The sequence below is a fragment of the Haplochromis burtoni genome, unplaced genomic scaffold (genome assembly GCF_018398535.1).
Source record: "Haplochromis burtoni strain Fernald_Lab_line unplaced genomic scaffold, NCSU_Asbu1 Contig_321, whole genome shotgun sequence".
Classification (NCBI taxonomy): domain Eukaryota; kingdom Metazoa; phylum Chordata; class Actinopteri; order Cichliformes; family Cichlidae; genus Haplochromis; species Haplochromis burtoni.
The window spans coordinates 32536-48686 of record NW_024582682.1 but is presented as its reverse complement, the minus strand read 5'-3'; the positions used below and the strand labels follow the sequence as shown (position 1 = coordinate 48686).

At 49.7% G+C, this 16151-nt stretch overlaps 3 protein-coding genes across 4 annotated transcripts in view; 1 reads left to right on the top strand and 2 right to left on the bottom strand.

Annotated features, from left to right (window-relative positions):
• Positions 1–1736: 1736 nt before the first annotated feature.
• On the bottom strand, positions 1737–9808 carry LOC102306564 (protein Daple). 2 transcript variants are annotated; one of them, XM_005942122.2, is made up of 6 exons: positions 7976–9808; positions 7038–7127; positions 6632–6745; positions 6431–6550; positions 5730–5968; positions 1737–4773 (listed from the first exon to the last, which is right to left on the bottom strand). In XM_005942122.2, the coding sequence occupies exons 2-6, from the start codon at positions 7063–7065 to the stop codon at positions 4024–4026; spliced, it is 1251 nt and encodes a 416-aa protein (XP_005942184.1). In that variant the 5' UTR covers positions 7066–7127; positions 7976–9808; the 3' UTR covers positions 1737–4023. The 2 variants fall into 2 exon arrangements, with proteins under 2 accessions (XP_005942184.1, XP_005942183.1); XM_005942121.3 differs by lacking the exon at positions 7976–9808 and having other exon boundaries at positions 7038–7952.
• Positions 9809–10345: 537 nt separating this feature from the next.
• The window catches only part of ccdc88c (coiled-coil domain containing 88C), a gene marked incomplete at its 5' end in the record, with an annotated part of 26950 nt that continues 21144 nt past the window's right edge, over positions 10346–16151 (bottom strand). The window contains 5 exon segments of the mRNA XM_014340026.2: positions 10346–11374; positions 11742–11831; positions 13131–13276; positions 13353–13539; positions 13795–13938. Coding sequence (XP_014195512.2) covers positions 11062–11374; positions 11742–11831; positions 13131–13276; positions 13353–13539; positions 13795–13938 — 880 coding nt within the window.
• Positions 14957–16151, top strand: part of LOC102306244 (endonuclease domain-containing 1 protein) — a 15319-nt gene continuing 14124 nt past the window's right edge. Inside the window, exon 1 of the mRNA XM_042228401.1 lies at positions 14957–15142. The gene's annotated coding sequence lies outside the window, so the exon portion shown is untranslated. The remainder of the gene's footprint in view (positions 15143–16151) is intronic.

Here is a 16151-nt window from a genome sequence, read left to right as displayed (position 1 = left end):
AATAAAATAGAAATGTTTACATTTACATTTACATCGTGTTAGCTGAGTTTATTCTGTTTTGGAGTTCAGACCAAGGAAACATGAACAAAGGCAAATCCAATGAAGACAAAGTGAGTGCCATCCTGAGCACGACTTCTGATATCATCTGATATCATTGGAGCTCCTCCCCTGCAGAAGGACAGATATTTTTCTTCTGGAAGTTTTCATCGTGGCTTCGATGAGGACCTCCACCGGTCAGATCTCCACACACACACTATGCTCGAGGAAAAAGGAAACAGGAAGTGATTCAGGCGCCTGATGGTGGCCTCAAACCTGAGGCGGTTAGTTTCAGCCACAAACACGTTTGCTTTCTCAAACGTTTCGGCGTTCTGGTCCCAGTCCACCTTGTTGAGCTCCAGTTCACCATTTTAGTTTGATCTTAGCTGAAGTTTAAAGACACAACTCAGGCCGTGTGTTCAGCTCCCTGCCCTCCAGCAGGCTCACGCTGCTGAAGGCGGAGCTTCCAGAGTGAGCCGTGAAGGCTGGTGTTGGTGGGTTTGCGGCGTCCTCAGGACGTCTGCCGGCGTGGTGTCAGCTCCTCCTGATCCGATCATTACGGCGAAAAGCTGAGAGATGTCCACAGGGGGCTTCCGTGTGGGGACAGTCTTCACATGATGTCCTCTGTTGATACTGAAGACTCAAGCTGCAGCAGGTCAAAGGTCAAAGATACCAGGCAGGCTCACAGTGACAGTGATCCTTGTACGGAGTATTTACCTGAGCGGAAGCAGAGCTACGAGGACATGAACCGACCTGAGCCGTATGATGGTGCAGGTGTGAAGCAGCTTGTTCAGCAGGTGGATGAGCAGCGGTTACACTGAAGGTCCAGGTGAGAGCGCCACCCTGAGGCGCAGTCTGACAGCTTGTGCCGCACGCTCCCTGCTTTTCACCCTGAACACCACGTTTAGCATCCCAGTCTTTCTCCAAGGAACGCCTCAGTGTCGTTTCGGGAGCTGAGACAAATGAGAGGACCACGGCTACAAATGTTCTGGCACAGGGCAAGGGTCAGAGGTCGCTGTTTCCATTACAGTCACCTGTCCTCTGAATAATCAGCCAATCACCTGCTGCTGCAGTCTGAGGCTGTTCCAGCTGTTAGAAATAAGTTTAACACGGGAGACTCACTGCTGCCTCCGCTGGACGTCAGAGGAAGTGCAGCGCTCTGTGCTTCAGGTGTGATAAAAACAAACACCTGAATAACAGTGACACAACGCTGGGCTCATGGTGTGTTCAGGTGCTGCAGGGAAGAAGCAAAACAACTGTTTCCTCTGCAGGTTTCACACACGCGGACTCACACACACTGTGATGTCACAGTCTCATTTTTATTTTTTAACTTCTGAATCTTTGAACAAACGTTCACAGACGTCTGAAACACGAGCAGCACGCAGAGTCGAAGTAGATCTGCACACGCTCACCTGTTTGCGTGTCCGGAGACGACCGTGGAGTCTCTCACACCAATTGCATTTCAGCGTTCTGAAGGAGACTCTGACGCTGTGACGCAGGTTTGGTGGTGTGGTCACTGATGGGTCAGGTCAAAGGTCACAGTTTGAATTTGACCTGGCGATGCCTGGTGTAGGAAAGCAGCTGTCTGAACACATCTGGCGAGTCATCTGAAACGTTCCCACGACATGAAAAGAGCCCGTCACGGTTACCCGTCTGCAGCCGTGACTCATCTCGCCGTCAGAGAAAGAGGAAATGTGTTAAAATGAAAGTGTCTTGATTCGAGGAACTCAGAGGTCATCAGCCACAGGCGCACTCTACAGGGGGGAGGAGCCTCCTCTGCATACCTGTCCACTCAGACGATCTCACAGCTTTAATTAGCGTTGAGCAGCAAGAGCTCAGGTGGAAGAACGGGTGGTGTTCCCATCAGGTGGTGAGTGGATCGATCCCAGCTCGTCCAACAGCGTCTACGAGTGCGTGGCTGATGAGACGACTACCTGTTACCTCACGCTCCTGACGCAACCTCAACCGTCAGGCTCTACCTTTAAGAGGGAATACGTCACAGGAAGCAAACTTTCCTGAGCGCTGTGTTGCCAATGATGCTGTGTGTGTCTGTTCAGGTGTGACGAGTGTGACAGAGGTCAAAGGTTAAAAATCTTTATTAGCAAAAAGCTTTGACGCGTTTCTGCTCTCAGCCTCTGAGCGCGTCTGCAGCGACCGCAGCAGAAATCGTCTTAAAGTGAACTACAGCAAATCCAGTTACAGCAGGAACGTCATTGACGCCGCCACTTCCTCTTTCACTTCCTCCTCCTAATGAAAGATGACGCTTCGCGGCGAGCACACAGGAAGTCAGGAAGAAGTAAGAGACCGTAAAGTCGAACTGTTCTTAACGTCACCCACCTGCTGCATGCACAGGTGATCTAAGTGATGTCACAAAGGTGTCACAGAGGCCCCACCCACCTGCATTAAAACTGTTTGTGAGGGGCAGCCAATCAGAATAAAGTTTTCTAACAGCCAGCTCGCTCGCTCTCAGATATTCTTATAATGTGATCTGATTGGCTCGTGATGAAGCCGGAGGATTTAATTGGCTGCTGAGAAATGAGCATGATGTGTATGTATGAATCCTCCCTTGCAGAGGGAGGAGCTAAAGCAGCCTGATTCAGACAGAGCTCAGACACAGAAGCATTATTCTGAGCTGAGACTTATGCTCAGCCACTCTCATAGGTGCAGCAGTAACCAGCAGAACAGGTCGACTTTACAGCAAACACAAACAGAGCAAACGCACAGGTAACATGACATCATCGACCTGCAGCGCCGCCACACACACAGGAAGTCATTTGGTATTTTCAAAGTAAAGTAAAAAAAAAAAAATCATCAAACACATACAAATTCCAGGAGGAATAATTTAACTCATATCAGCTCAGTCTTCATTTCATAACTCCAGTGTTACATCTTCATCTCTACCATCATCATCATCGTTAATGTAGTGCTTTGAAACAGCAGGTCAAAGGTCAGTCATTAAATATCATCAGCTGTGTGTGAGACACACCTTCAGTCATTGTGCCTCCTCTTCCTCTCCGAAGTGTCTGTGAGCTCAGCCAGAGGGAAAAACACTAAAATCATTCACGTGACCTCTGAGACAAACAGACAATCACCAATTAAGCAAACTAGCGTGAATCCGGGAATGAGGTGTGTGTGAGTTTCTGTGTGTGTGTGTGTGTTCCATCTATAATTCACACAAACACCAAACAGTGGCTTTTACAGCTCAGAGGAAACACGTAAATGATTTTACTGTCAGCCACAGACTCCAAACCTCAGTGTGTGTCTGTGTGTGTGTCTGTGTGTGTGAGTGTTTGAATTAAACCCAGCTGAGCAGGCAGAGAAGCCACAGAAACCCCCCCGAAGACAAAGCCTGTGTCTCTATCATTATATCTATCTGTGTGTGTGTGTGTGTGTGTCTAGTGTTGGCTTGGGTTGAGCAACATTTCCAGTAAAGTGTCAGAGCGTTGCATGCTGGGATAGAATCTAAAGATGGATGGAGCAGGGCTGTAATTTAAAAGGGAGGAGGCTCTCCGCCTGTCCTGTTTATCCCCCCACCCCCCTTCCTGTGTCTTTTCCAGTGTATGGCGTGATGTTGGAGGCGGGGAATGTGGCGTCCCGTACATTCAGGCGGCGGTCCTGCAGAGTCCAGCAGTTAGACAGGGCCGCTCGTAGTGTTGTGTTTTGGTGGCTGCAGGGTGGAGGTGATGGAGCAGCGTCTTCTCTGTGTGTTAGAGACGGAGCGTCAGCTTGGCGTCACTATAGATTCCAAAAAAGATGTTTTCAGGAAACGTCCCGCTCCGGTAAGCCCCGCCCCCCTGTGGGGAGCGCTGGTAGTGTCATGGCATCAGCAAAAACTCGGCTCCATCCAGTCCTGCATCCACCGCAGAGAGATGATCATGTGACTGCCTCACCTGTCCACTTATTTACTAACAGGAAGTGAAAGGGTGGCGTTGCTTCAGTCTCACTTCCTGTCTCTGAGGCTGGATGCAGGGCGTGGTGCTCCGGTATTTAGACGCAGCCGTACTCGTACCACACCGTCTGCGGGTCGTTGTTGGGGTCAGGTGACGCCGGCGTACTCTTTGGGCGTTCCACAGAGCCACACCTCCCACTCTCGCCATCCTTCTTCGTGTGGGTGGAGTCGCCCAACCGCCCCTCCCTCGGGACCTCTGCGTACTCGGGGGTGTCGTCAGGCTGCGCGGCAGGCGTCGCTCTCACTGGGGTTACCATGGCAATTTCTCCACGGTGAGGGCCGTTTCGGGAGGTGGCGCTCCACCCTCGGTCCCGCTCTCGCTCCGCGTAGCGCTCCGCCTGCAGGTTCAGGGAGGCGGAGTGGTGGATGGGCGGGTTCAGGAAGCTGCCATCTGCGTGCTGGTTGGACAGAGCGGTAAAACGAGCCGACAGCGGCCGCTCTCTCCCAGTGGTCCCACCTCCTTGACGGCGCATCACGGCGTCGGCCTGGCCGGGGGAGACGTCGTGTCCTCTGAAGCTGTCCGGCCCGTTGGAGCGCAGCAGGTCGGCCGAGGCCAGGCTGAAGGTCCTGCTCAGTGATTGGCTGCTTCTCTGAGCCGAGGCCGGCGACTGGCCCACGGGCTGACGGGGCGAGGGCTTCACACTCTGTCCCGGCCTCTGATTGGACGACTGCACGGTGGGCGTGACGTAGTTGGTGGGCGTCGCCTGATCGCTGCAGGCAACAGCTGAGGGGGCGGGGCTTCTAGCAAAATAGTCCGTCACCAGGTCCTCTCTGCTTCCTGTGGACACCTGAAACCCAGAGAAGCAGTCAGGGCGGGGCTTACAAAGGGCAAAGGTCAAACACACCTGAGCTGTGACTGAGAAGCCGGGAAAAACAACGGGTCGCTTTTATAAACAATGACCTCTGAAGCGGTTGATAACGGCGTGATCAGAGCGCGTGCAGCAAACCGAAACACGGCGAATATAAATGCTTCAGTTAGAAACCGCCGCCGTGCCTGCCTCCACCCATCAGCTGCACCTGAACATATCAACCACACCGTCAGTGTTTTTCACGCACCGTCCTGCACGAAACACCGAGCTTCAACGAGAAACATCTGACCTGCTGAAGCAGCAGAGCTTCCTGTTTTACTGCCGCTCTGCTCTCGGACGCTCGAGGCGCCGACTCACTAAATCACCGAGGGCAGCAAATATGTGAGTGCAGCGCTCACAGCAGCAGCAGGGGATCTTCAGGCTATTTATCAGACGTTATCATCATCGAGCTGCACACCACACAATCGTGACATCGCTGCTCCGAACACTTTGATCTGCTAGAAACAGGAAGTGTGCTGACACAGCTGTGACGTCACGAGTTCATCTCTCAGGCTAAAGCTTCTCACAGTGTTACTCAGATTCACTGAATCATCACGTTTCAGTCTCACCTTTTGCTGCCTCTAATAAAAGTATGTGTGTTATCTGGTTGCTAGGTTACTCTATCCTCACTGAAGGTCATATTGAAACTCAGGCTCAACAGGAAGTAACGCAGGACGTCCTCGCTCTGACTCCTCAGGCTGGTCTAAACTGACGTGCACTAAAACACAAAGCTCCTGGTGTGAGACTGAATGTCACGTCTGCTCTGTGGGCAGGTCTGAGGTCAGGGGTTCAAAGGTCAGAACGTCTTCAGCGTGAGTCTCCCCGACCGAAAGCTCGCCTTGTGTGATCAGCGGCGACGGCGGCGTGTGTGCAGAAATATGTGCCTCATGTCTCACCACAGGAGGAGACTGCAGGTTGCTCTCCTGCAGGAACTCTTCCAGCGTCACCATCTCACTCCCAGGAGAAGCAGGGCGGGTCTTGCTTCTGACCCCGCCTCCACGCTGTGGCTGGGCCCTCTGGGGTGCGTGGTCATATGGAAGGGTGGAGCTTCGCGACAGGGTCAGCTGTGATTGGCTGAGACCTGTGACGTCGTCACTGGAGAGGCTGGCAGAGCGGCCCTGGCGTTCTGAGAAATCTGAAAAGAAAGTACAGCTGAGTGCGGCGAAAGTGGGAAAGGTGACATTTGTGCCTGTAAATTAGCCCCGCCTCCACAGATCACCTAGTCCCACCTCCAAAGTTTAGCTAGCACAGATTTGACCTGAAGTTCTTTAATTTCATTTCTCAGAGACTCTGTTGCAACACACCTGAATACCCTGAGTCCTTCTTTAGTAAGACGAAGCTGAGGCAGCGAGCTCTAACTCTGTTTGAGTAAACGTTTGGAAAACTGCACTTCTACAGCAGTTTTATTGCACCATGTTCATTCACTCATGAGCTGCTGTAACATGAATCAAATGGCTGAATTCAGCACGCAGTCAGGTTCGTCAGTCTTGCTGACGACCTACTAAACGTGACCATGTGTGTTGCAGCAGAGACACGCGGCCCTCGAGGAGATCGAGACTCCTGCTCTGTGCAGATTTAACCAGGTGTGTGTCTGTACCTCTGCAGCTCACAGGTGAGTTGGAGCTGGACGTGTTGTGGCTGAAGTCGGCCGACCCCGGGCGACCTCTGAACGCCGGGTCCGAGGCGTTGTGGCGCGAGTCTTCGTCCAGTAACGGGCCTGTAAATGTGACCACAGCGTCACACGTGCAGTGTTTCAGACTTCTACAGCTGCTCTGAGTAAAACAAAAAGCCGGCCTACCTCTGGGCCTGCGCACGGCGATCTGGCCCAGCCTGGAGGCGGAGCTGCCGGTGAAGCCCAGCGAAGACGATGGATGGCTCGGAGTGGAGCTCAGATGGATTTTATGGGTCTGACCTGGAATTAAAACAGACAATCAGGAAGTTCTTGTATGTGCAGTTCCTCAAACCCCAGGAATCATTTTTGTTACAGCGTCGACTCGGCTCGACGTCTGAGCTCAGCTGCACCAGCAAGGCTCAGTTTCACTGTTTTAATGGGCGCTTTTACTCTTTTAGTCAGGACCCACAGACTGCCACAGAGTGGGCGGAGCTCCCGCTCTGTGGGGCAGGAACACCTCAGAGCCCGAGCTGGAAGCCTTCCTCAGGAAGCTGACCTGCAGCCTGTGAAAGCACTGTGAGGGCTACGGTACCTGGTCCCTGTGCATCTTCTCCGTTCATGCTTTCGCTGCTTCCTCCTGGCGTGCTGCTGTGATAAACGCCCCGGCTCCTGTCCGCCAAACCTGTGGACCAATTAGAATGCAGTGAGGAGGGATTCACAGCGGCAGGGTTAATATCACTGGAAGCACAGCGGCATGAGTGGGCGGGCCGTGAGCGTGAGGTCAGCGTCACAAAGAGCAAAGCAGGACACGGCGGCACGCACACACTCACTATGTGACCTGATGACATCACAGCGTGATCAGAGAGGGCAGCTCCTGACCTGCATTCGAGGGACAGGACGCAGCTGAAGCAGTGAGAGTGCAAACACACCTGCTGCGTCCCACCTGACAGCGGACACAGTTCGTCAAAACTAAGGACACTGTGCTGTGATCTGACCAATCAGAAGCTGGGGGAGGGCCATTAGCGATAACTGTGACATCTGTGAAGTTTCCATTAAAGCACATCTGCAGGTTCAGGAACATTGCTGTCCAGACAGGAAACAACAAACCTACTTCCTGTCTGTGTACTTCCTGTCTGATGATGACTTTAAAGACGCTGGTTTTTACTTTCATGATAAAACTAATCAAACGATGAAACATGACAGCTGCAGCGAGCTGTGCTTGTCTGAGACATGTGACCCTGAGAGCACAGGTGAGCGTACAGGTGAGCGCACAGGTGCAGCAGTTGTGATTCTGTGAGTGTTTCATTGGGCGAAGCCTGCAGGTCTGCGTTAAAGCGGCGTCTGAAGCTTTCTGCTGCAGGAAGTGATGAGAGCGAGCGCCATCGCTACAAATCCACTTAGGACTGAAAACCTTCATGACTTTAAAGACTCACAGCTCAGAACAGACTGCAAGCTACACACAAACGCACACACACTCACACAGACACACGCGCACACACACAGACACACGCGCACACACACACTACTTACTAATAACACTGTCCAGAAACACGGGGCTGCTCGAGGTTGTCTTTAATGTTTTAGTGTCAGAGGTGTGTGTGTGTGTGTGTGTGTGTGTGCGCGCGCGTGTGTCACACTGATGACTGTGATGATGAGGATGGTGTCAGTGGGCACAAAGGATGAGGATGATGATGAGGATGTTAGAAATCTCCGTTGGCTAGGATTGGCTGGCTAGCGATGAGGTCGGCTGTGAGGTCGGCGGAGGACCAAAATCGCAGTCGTCTGGTGAGAGAGAGGGAGGGGCGGCGGGTGATGGGGGAGGATGAGGTCGGCGACAGGGAGGAGGAGGAAGAGGGGATGATCTTGTCTTGACTTTTACTGCGGAGAAATTTGAAGCGTTTTGGAGGAGGAGCTGAGGAGACGGGAGGAAAAGGAAAGGTGAGTAAACGAAAGAAAACACCGACGTGAGAACTTGTTATGGATGAACAGCAGAGATCGTGCAGAGAACCCAGAACCCACCAATCAGAGAGCTCGTCAGAGCTGAGCTCGGCTCACACTCAGGCTAACCTGAAGCTCTGCGCCGCCGCCGCTGCGCAACATTCTCAGTAACGACTCAGGCCTAACGCCTGTAATTACACTGTAATTACCTACACATACTCAAAGGTCATGAGGCTGTACAGCAAACAGAAAAGTAATTGTACTGAAAGTACATTAAAGTACTGCAGTACTGGCAGTAGCTGCCCGAAATCTGGAGTGGATCAACCTTTAACCTTTAACCTTTAGCATCATGCACATCAAAGCAAGTGCGGATATAAATATAATCCACTCCATAATAATCCATAACACACGTCACAGCGTACGCAGATGTGGAAATACTCGACTAAATACACTGAAAGTATCTGTATGTAAATATAACAGATTACACTGAAACCTTTAGTTACAAGGGAACTACGCTCTCACAGGCTGCATTAAAGTGTTCCCAGCTTCAGTGACCTTTAAAAACACCTGACACTGATGAAGGAGAGCAGGGAGGTGAGGAAGACTAGGATGTAACGTCCTGTGTTAAACAGGCTTTTAGCCGAGCTCAGCCCGAGTTCAGAGAGAACCCACAGATGTTAGGAGCATGCACCACAGAGTGAGGAAGAGGACGACGCAGGAGCCGCTGTCTGTGACGACACATTTTGCACTTGTTGGGTCACAAACGCTTCAGTGCCGACCTTCTTACTGTTTATAAATGTGGGCGGAGCCTAAACGATGTCAGTATGTGACGGTTAAAAAACCCGACGCACCCCTCTGTGTCAGTGTGAGGAAGTGTAAGTGCACGTTCAACCCCGGACAAGTCCCGATGTAAGACGTTTCCACAGCACGTCTCTGTTCCTGTGGACAAGGAGTCCACGCCGTCCTGCAGCCATCACACACAAAGGTTTGTTTTCACTTCCATCCAACAGTTTGCTTCACAGAAAACATCTTCTCAAACACATGATCTGTCCTGTTTTGTCCAGATGTGCTGAATAGCTGGAGGACACTGTGGTGCTGCTCATCGTGGACACAGACGTGGACACACGTTCCTGCTCTCAGCGACGGTCCGTGAGTGATTTTAACCCTTTATGACCCACCACAGAACCAAGTCCTCCAGAGCTTATCTTTATATCTTTACATGCTGTGGAGCCATTTGTGGGAGCATTTCAAGCTGCTATACATCAATACAACCATTACAGCCCAAATTTTAATAATATGTTTGCATTAAGTGCACAGTAATTACATCAATTGCAAAAAAGTGTAATAAACTACAAAAAAAATTGAAAATCTTTCTTTTTTTTTAACATATATTTGTAGTTAAGAGAAATTTAAGAGGCTTATCACTCAAAACTGTAAATACAAAAAAAGTTGCACAGAATAGTTTCCAACCACAGGAAATTTATTTTGAGTGTCTTCATAGTTTTATTTTATTTTTGAGATACACCAATTTTTATAAACTGCAGGAAAAACGAAGATAAATATTATAATGCAGATTTGCTAAAAAAACAGCATCTGTATCAAAATAAACTATTTCCAGCAGTGCAGTTTGAGTTCTAAGCATCCCAGAAATAATAAAGAAAAGCATGAAGTCAAACATGACTTTTAAAAACTCCAGTACAGGCTTATAAGGTGAAGATAAAGATAAAAACCTACATTTTCCACGAAAATTACGTCACTTACGGTTTCGGGCAGGTAATGGCGGACATGCGATCGTTCGCGCTGACGTCTATTCCAACATAGGAAGTGTTGATCAGCTGATCGGATCGGCAAAGCGTGTTTCTGGAATATTATGTTTTTGCTGCTGCAAGTGGTTTTTATGCAATTTTTGCAAAGCTATATGTGGAAGGAAACCGTGACCGAGGACAAGCTGATGGCATAACAAGTAAGTACAACTCCTTCGGTTTCATATGCAAAAAAATTTATTGCGCTAGCTTACGTGGTTCGGGTTCTACAGGGATTTAAAAATAGTTACACAAAACGGAGTGTGCCGGCTCCGACCGGTCTTAAAGGGTTGAAGGCGTGCCAGCATTCCCGACGGTCCCAAACTAAGAATGTGACATCTGGAACATCATGCCGGCCAAAAAGCACAAAGACAGTTTTTGTTGTTCTTTCCTGTTTCACTTTGTTCTCATTTAGGCTCCAAAGAAACAAACAGAGGTTTCTGTGAGAGGGCTGCTCGCTCCACGTGTCCTCCACAGGTGAGGAGTAACACGCCAACAACACGCCTGCAGAAAACTCCTGTTCAGACTAAAAGTGCACAAGCAGCTGTGCAGTCGAGGACCTGTCACTGCATGTCTGAATTTAAATGAGCTGCGTCTGTGGAGCGATGACTGACAGGTAACGAGTCAAAGAACGGATCGAATCTGATAAAAACCCTGAAAATCTGCAGTAAAAATATCAGACGTGTGCACGGCTGGATCAGCTGCTCAGGAAGGTTCCAGATGTGAACTTACTGTCAGTCATGTGAAAGCCAACGGCGCCCTCTACAGGACAGAGAGAGCAGCTCCTCCACATGTGCTCTGAGCCTCTGATCAGAAGTCCCCAAACTTCACGGTGAGCGAGTCCCCGAGAGAAAACGAAACACTCTGCAGGCATGTTTAACGAGTTTCTGTGTGTGTGTGTGTGTGTGTGTGTGTGTGTGTGTGTGTGTGTGTGTGTGTGCCTCGGTTTGTGGGGGTGACAGCTGGACTCTGGGGGCCCGGGCTGTTATGGCCGCCGTCCTGCGAGTCACTGAGGGTCCTCTGGGGTGGAGGGGGCGGGGTCTCGGGGGACAGGAGGGGGGGTGTGGCTGGTAGGGGGATGTCCGGGGCGCTCTTAGTCCGCTCCCTCTCGGCCCCCCTCTCCCGGCTGCTCTCCTTTCGGGGTTTGATGAGTTTGACTAAAGCTTTGGCTCCGGCCCACTGACTCCTCCTGCAACACACGGCAGCACGCTTAATCGATAATCAAGACCTGCAACACAGTGAGCACTCACACTTTTAAACACAATCAGGGCTCTGATTGCACGATAAAGCAGGAAACTGCGTCACTCTTTCAATTTGTATAGCGCCAAATCAAAGCGCTTTAACCGACTAGATCTGGAAAAATCAAACCTCCACGAGCAGGTTGGGCTCTTTCATGTTTCCGGCCTCTGCGCTGAAACCTGCAGCCGCTCACCTGTTTGTCACAGGTGTGACAAACAACCTGGCAGCACGCGTGAGCGCTGAGTAGGATTCTGGGATTTGGTCTGTAGATGCGTATGGATACCCAACAGCTGATGCTGTGAAGTGTGGACTCTTACTTTTTAGGCGTGGGGTCGTAGAACTTGTACTGGTCCATGATCTTCTCCTCCAGTTTCTCCTTCTGACGACGGAGAGCGTTCAGCTTATCACTGACGAGACAGACAGACATCGGTCACAGTCGGCCGTTTGTGATCCCTGACGACACCACGGTGCCGGGTGGAGTTTAGATCAGCAGTGTCAAACTCACTTTATGTCTGGCGGCCCACACACCAGTGCAACTTCCTGTCAGACGTTACAGATTCAACTGTTTTTCTGTCAGCTCGACTCGACTGTCAGAACAAAGATGACAGAAAAGTTCTGCTCGCTCAGACTCTCCACTTTATTTCACTGGACTCACAGAAAAACTGATATTTCTCTTTAATTGTCTGCTGTGGCAGCTGTTTGGGTTGGTTGCTGAAATTGTTTTGAGCTTTTCACTGAGACTGGCGTTTCCGTGGAAACCACACGCGTCTACATTTAAATAAGAGATGTGACAGTACGTCCGTTAAACCCCGGTACGGGGCCTCAGGTTAGTGACTGTGTGTGAATGGCCATGAGGAGGTTTGAGTAGGAAAGTCCAAAACGTCTGCGTGTGCTTGTCTGTGATGAGCAGCAGAAGTATAATAATTATAAACAGCTTCACGTTCAGGCCTGTGAGACTCAGACACTGAGCCGTGACTCTGAGCTGCACGCACACATTTCTGCATCTGACATTCAAACACACGTTTATCTAATATTCATCACTGAACTATAAGTTTTCTTTTAAGGAGCTGATTTTTATTCAGTGTTTTCATAAAAGTCTTATTTTACGGATTTTTTGCTACCAGCGAGAACACGTGAGGTTTAAGGACAATCCTCATAATTTCTGTCCTCAGATTTTCACTCAAACACAGACAAACGCTCATTTTACGTTTTCACGCTTTCTTCGCGGCCCCCCGACATGCTTGTATTTAAATCCAGCTCCCGTCTCTCTGTGTACCTGGCCTGTACCACTACACTCGCCTGCCCCCTTCCTTCTTTCACATAATGGTATGATCCCAGTCTGTCTTTGCATGTGATTGGCCGCATGATGTGCCCGTCAAAATAATGTCCCACCCCTCCCTGCGAGGATTCTCAGCAGGGCTGACGATTCAACTCCCCCACACTGACGGCCATCATTAACTGACATTATCTCACCGCCAGATGTGGCCCACGGGCCGTACGTTTGACACCCCTGATTTAGATGGTCCAACCTGCTGATGAGATGGCAGGTGTGTGCCTGCAGGTGTGTGCAGCAGCCACGTAAAAGCTAAACACAGATGTGAGGACTGCACCGACTGACAGCTGAGGATAAACCGCGTTCGTCAGCGATCAGCTCGTCCTGCAGGACGTCGCCTGTCTGAACCTCGCGGCGGCTGACGAGCACTCACATGTAGAGCTTCTGCTCCTGGTGGTACAGCTCCTTGCTCTCCATGCTCCTCTCCAGCAGCGCGTGGTTCTGCTGACTCAGCAGGTTGATCTGACTCAGCAGGTGGTGGTTCTCCTCCTCCAGGTTCCCTTTGAGGCGACTCAGGAGCTGGGCGCACACACAGAGGAGGCGGTGACCACGCTGCAGCCCGTCAATCAGACGTTTCAGAAAAACGTGCGCTTACCTCACAGTGGTTGTCTAGTTTAGTCATGGTGAGATCCAGCGTCTGGTGCTGCTCCATCAGCGAATCGTATTGCGCCATACACTGACTCACTTCCAGCTGGGAGGAGCTTAAAGAGCTCTTGAGTTCATTCAGTCGCTGCTGGAGCCCCTTGCTCTGCTCCGCCTGCTGTGATTGGCTCTCGGAGAGTCTGAAGATGGAAGCAGAAGGTGAACAGTTTAAAGTCTGTGCTCACTGGCTGCTGTCAAGGGTTTTCATTGGCTGTTACTGTGCTCTGATGAGCAGCATCAGTTGGTAGCTCGGCCCTCTCATCCAAACATGGTCACTTCTGGAACCAACATGGAGGAGAAAACGCTAACACAGAGGCTTCAAAACATTAGAACCTAATGCGTGATGTCATGATTGTCCATCTTTGCTATACAGTCTGTGTGTGAAAACACATCACCTGTCCACATCTGTTTTCAGCTGGAGGTTTTCCTGCTGCAGGAGGCGGTTCTTCTGGATCTCCAGGTTTAGCTCCTCCTTCTCTTTCAGGCCACGCCCCTCGTGCTCCTCCCATTTCTCCTTTTGCTGTAGCAGTGCACAGTACCTGCAGACGTGCAGAGCAGAATGATTAGCCACGTCACATCACACACTTTAAATGAATTAAATTTTTTATCACTACAATCTTTCTAATCGACTCTCTGAACCACCAGCTACCGCTTCGCCACCCCATACTGCCAGTCACATTATGTCGTTCATTACAACAAGGAGAAACCTCGGCATGAAAAGTGGATGGTGGAACCTCAGGAATACGACAGCTTAATATCACCGTAACACACCAGAATGAGTCGTTTTCCTGTAAACAAAGTCAATTTTACTGTGTGTATCAGCTGACCTATAACATGTTTACATCACATCATGTCGATCTTCTACCCTCAGCTGGTGAATGAGAAGTTTGAAAAGGACATGATGAGAGAGGATTCACTGAAACTAAACTCTAATGAAATAGGAACGAGGCAGGCAACATGCAAGTGCTACAAACAACAACCTGCAGGATACAGCCGAGGTCACTTCAACCCAACGATTAGACCTCCTGCTCTTTATCGCCATTGTGCTGCGAACAACATTAAAACTCGCACATCATCAATGCAGCTGCAGTTTCAGAGTAAAACTATATTTAACTGTGAAAAGAGGAAGTCTCAGTGTGTCAGAGTTTGGCTGTCTCGAAGTGTCTCTCTGTGTAGCTTTTAAATGAAATGAACATGCACAGAGTTGTTCTCCTCAAACAGAGGTGTTCACAGGTGAGTCAAACAATACAGTTCATTTTTAGAATTAAATCCACTTCCACTCAGCACTACCAGCTGTACCACACATCTTCAAAATTTAATAAATGCAAACAGCACAAAATGCTTTTGAGTTATAAAGTACATATTCCTAAATCCCTGAAGAAACAGTGTTTGATTTTTACCTATAAATCTTTAGAAAGAGCCGTATTTGTTATATTTACTGAGATGAGAAGACCAACTTAAGTGCTGGGCAAGTAGACCATCTGGTTTCAGTGGTGGTAATAGATTACTCTTTGTGAGTAATATTCCAACACTGCCTGTATCACATCTTTCATTGTTCTGGTTTCTTGTCCAGAACCAGACGGTGGGGGGCGCTTATCGCAGAGTGGGTGGGGCTGTAAAGTGGTATTTTTGGAAAGGTATATATAGATAAGTTGAGCAAATATAAGCAGAGTTCGGCAGGAAGAATAAGAGTTCCCGTTCTGAAGCCAGCAGCAGTCAGCTGTGTTCCAGCTGTTCTCTCAGGTGAGTAAATGCATCACACTGCCTGCACATCAAAGCCTTCAGAGCGAACAGCGATGTGACTGACACGGTGTGTAAACGCAGGTAAACGGAACTTTATTCTGTTTCCGAACTGTCCGCGTGTCTGCTCGCACTGAATCACGCGTGCTGTTTGAAGTCTGAAGGCGGAAGTTGGAAACCGGGAGTTCCATCGTCGGTGTTTCCAGGCTTCTGCGGCTTTAAAGTGGAAATCCGACCCGGAACTCCCGGTTTCCAACTTCCGCCTTCACACTTCAAACAGCGCGCGGCAACGTCCCCGGTCCGCGTGATTCAGTGCGAGCAGACACGCGGACAGACCGGAAACAGAATAAAGTGTGAAGGCGGAAGTTGGAAACCGGGAGTTCCGGGTCGGATTTCCACTTTAAAGCCATAGGCTGTGTCCCAATTAAGAGACTGCACGCTTGAAGTACGAGCACTACGCGTACTACGTACGGTGCGTACTATAAGTTCGAGAAGTTCGGAAGTGAGAGGCTTGTGAAATGGGACGGTATACGCATAGTCGCGCTGTTCAGGTTGCCTAGCAACCATGAAACCGTGAGACACGTTACATACAGCTTTGTGTGACAGAAATGAAGGAGAAAAATGTTTTGTTGGTCATTCATTTTTGTCATGACATCACTTTAGTTGAGTATCTGAGGCTGAGACCACGGGACTATAAAACATGATTGTTGGGCTTCATTTCTGTGCTGAACAGTCATTTAAGATTAGTTAGTAAATAACAATTAGTTAATGTTGTTCATGAGACTAAAGTCAACTCACTGTGGCAATGTAAATATAATATGGCCAATATTATAGTATTGTCAGATTATTTTGATTGATTATATAAAAAAAACACCCAGCACGCCCCTGCGGGCGGTTTATCCTTCAAGCTCGGGTCCTCTACCAGAGGCCTGGGAGCTTGAGGGTCCTGCGCAGTATCTTAGCTGTTCCCAGGACTGCGCTCTTCTGGACAGAGATCTCCGATGTTATTCCC